This window comes from Merops nubicus, unplaced genomic scaffold (genome assembly GCF_000691845.1).
Source record: "Merops nubicus isolate BGI_N331 unplaced genomic scaffold, ASM69184v1 Scaffold31100, whole genome shotgun sequence".
Taxonomy (NCBI): domain Eukaryota; kingdom Metazoa; phylum Chordata; class Aves; order Coraciiformes; family Meropidae; genus Merops; species Merops nubicus.
In genome coordinates, this window is record NW_008581347.1 from 1 (window position 1) to 2,311 (window position 2,311).

The 2,311-nt window shown below is 60.1% G+C and overlaps 1 protein-coding gene across 1 annotated transcript; it reads right to left on the reverse strand.

The window, feature by feature from the left end:
* Positions 1-1,026: 1,026 nt before the first annotated feature.
* FKBP8 (FK506 binding protein 8, 38kDa) lies at positions 1,027-2,311 on the reverse strand (the record flags this gene model as incomplete). Its single annotated transcript, XM_008949738.1, has 5 exons — positions 2,237-2,311; positions 1,967-2,055; positions 1,451-1,668; positions 1,208-1,380; positions 1,027-1,104 (listed from the first exon to the last, which is right to left on the reverse strand). Coding segments are annotated over exons 1-5 (633 nt in total), but the record flags the coding sequence as incomplete, so codon positions are not given.

Below are 2,311 nucleotides of genomic sequence, written 5' to 3' on the forward strand. Positions count from 1 at the left end.
CCCGGGGAGGCCACTCACTCACTCCCTGTGCTTGTGGTTAAACCGGTAACGTCACTGCCGGGCATTTTTTCACCCCTCTCCAATTAAAAGCTTCATCCAAACGGGCTGGTGAGCAGCCGCCCTGCCAACAGTGACGTGCCGGAGAGGCACGAGGGGAGCTGCTCCTGGGGCTGCCCACCCCAGTTCTGCTGGGAAGAGAAGGGATGGAGATCCTGCCCACCCTTCCCCGTGGGGGAAATCTGACCACAAGCTCTGCGGGTGCTGCGGCACCTCCTTCCATTGCCCCATCCCACCTGTGACCTTCAGGCACCAGATCATGACACAAATCACGACAGCCTGGTGAAATTCCACGAAAAGAAGTGGAGAAAATGACAGAGCCAGTCGAGGATTAAAGGAGACCCATCGAACTAAGCCCCCCACCTCGACCCTGTGCAGGCAGCACCTCCCTTGCCTCCCCTTCAGCTCCCTCGGGCTCGCTCCTGCTGGGGCCATTTCTCCCAAGGCTCGCGTCCTGCAGCTGATCATTAACCAACAGGAAATTCCTGACCCAGAGCTTGCCCTGGCCTGGGCGCTGGACCGAGGTTTGGGCAGCTCCTGCCACCCAGTGAATCACGCTCCAGGCTGCTCGGCGAGTCTGGCAGGGCCTCAGCTCTGCTCCACTTCCCGTGGCCGTGGCACAGGCTGGAGCCACCCATGGAAGCTGAAGCAGCCAGGAGCACACCAGCAGGATCACGGAAGCGGGAATGGGTTGGCAGGGAGTCCTGTCACCACAGGGACCAAGGGGCACAGAGGAACATCTCATAACTCAGAGATAAGTGACCCACCAGCCCAGCCAAGCTCAGGTGTTGCACAATGGGGTGCATCACCCCATGGCTGCCCTGGCCCTGGGGGCTATTTCCAGCTTTGTGGAGGAATCTGGGAACACCTACAGGGGGACACTGAGGTTTGCAGGCCCACAGCCAAAAGCAGAGCATCCTGCAGGCGCCCAGCTCAGCAGGATCAAGGGAGGCAAGCACAGCAGCCTACCTTGTTTGAAGGCTCCAGCTTCAATGCTGCTTTTAAGATGGGGATGGCCTCTCTGTATTCGCCCTGCTGAGCCAGGACCTGGAAGGCAGGACAGGGATGCAGCTGAGGTCTGTCCCTCATCCCCACCCCACGTCACCCCGTGGAGAAGAGCCGACAGCAACTGCTGTGCACCCAGCCTCACCTTGCCCTTCCGGAAGAGAGCCTTGATGTTCCCTGGCTGGTGCTCCAGCACAAGATTACAAGACTTCAGAGCTGCCTCGTAATGGTCCAATTTAAGCTGAGAGGCTGCCAGGTTGTTGAGACATTTCACCTTCACGTCCAGCAGCTCGGCCTCCTCATCCGGGCTGAAGTCGACTGCAAAGACCCCGGCGCTGGGTTACAGCAGGAAGGGAGCCCAGGAAGCCCTCGGGGTGGGGGCAGGTACCTTTCGAGCTGGAGCCGATGATCTTGAGGGCGATGTCGTAGGAGTTGATGGCCAGCACATAATCTGCCTGCTGGTAGAAGAAGTTGCCACGCTCCCGCTTGCGGTTGGCCAGCTCAACCTTCTCCCTGCCGCTCAGCAGCTCCAGGTCCGGTGCGTCCCGAGCCGCCAGCAGCTCCACCTCCAGGGTGAGGGCCGCGTTGGGTGGGATGTCAGGGCTCCTGCACAGAGAAGGGCACAGAGCTGTGGCACCACTACCACCTCTGCCACTCCTTCCAGCCACTGACCCGCAGAGATTTAGCACTGTGGCCCAGAAGCCAGAGCTAAGGAAGCTCCCTAGGACAGGGCATGATGGAGATTGCTCCTCCCAAGCAGGACATGCTGCTGTCCCCCATATGTGGGAAGCAAGCCAGGCTCCCTGCCCGTGAAGCTATGGCTTGCTGACTGGGCTGTCCCTGGGAGCACAGGGGACAGCTTTCATAGGCCTGTTTGGGACCATCCTGAGCCCTCCCTGCTCACCTGCCCTGAGCGCCGTAGCAATACTTCGCATCTGATACGATCAAAGCTGTCTCCCCCATTTCCAGGAGCTGCACACACAGGTCCAGGGCCTGCAGGGAACAGCGTTGTGGGGAGGGAGGACAAGCAGGGGCAGCGAGATCACTTCTAACTCACAAACATGGACATCACCAACCCCAAAACCCCCCCTGCATCCCCTGAGGCAAGGTCCTGCCCTGCAGAACAGAAACAAGGCAGCGACAAAGCTGAGCAAAGCTCTCTCCCAGCCCTGACCTGCACGACGTCGCAGTCCCCAAGCGTGAAGGTGAGGGCAGGGTTCTCCTCCACCACGGTGCCATCCTCCAGCAT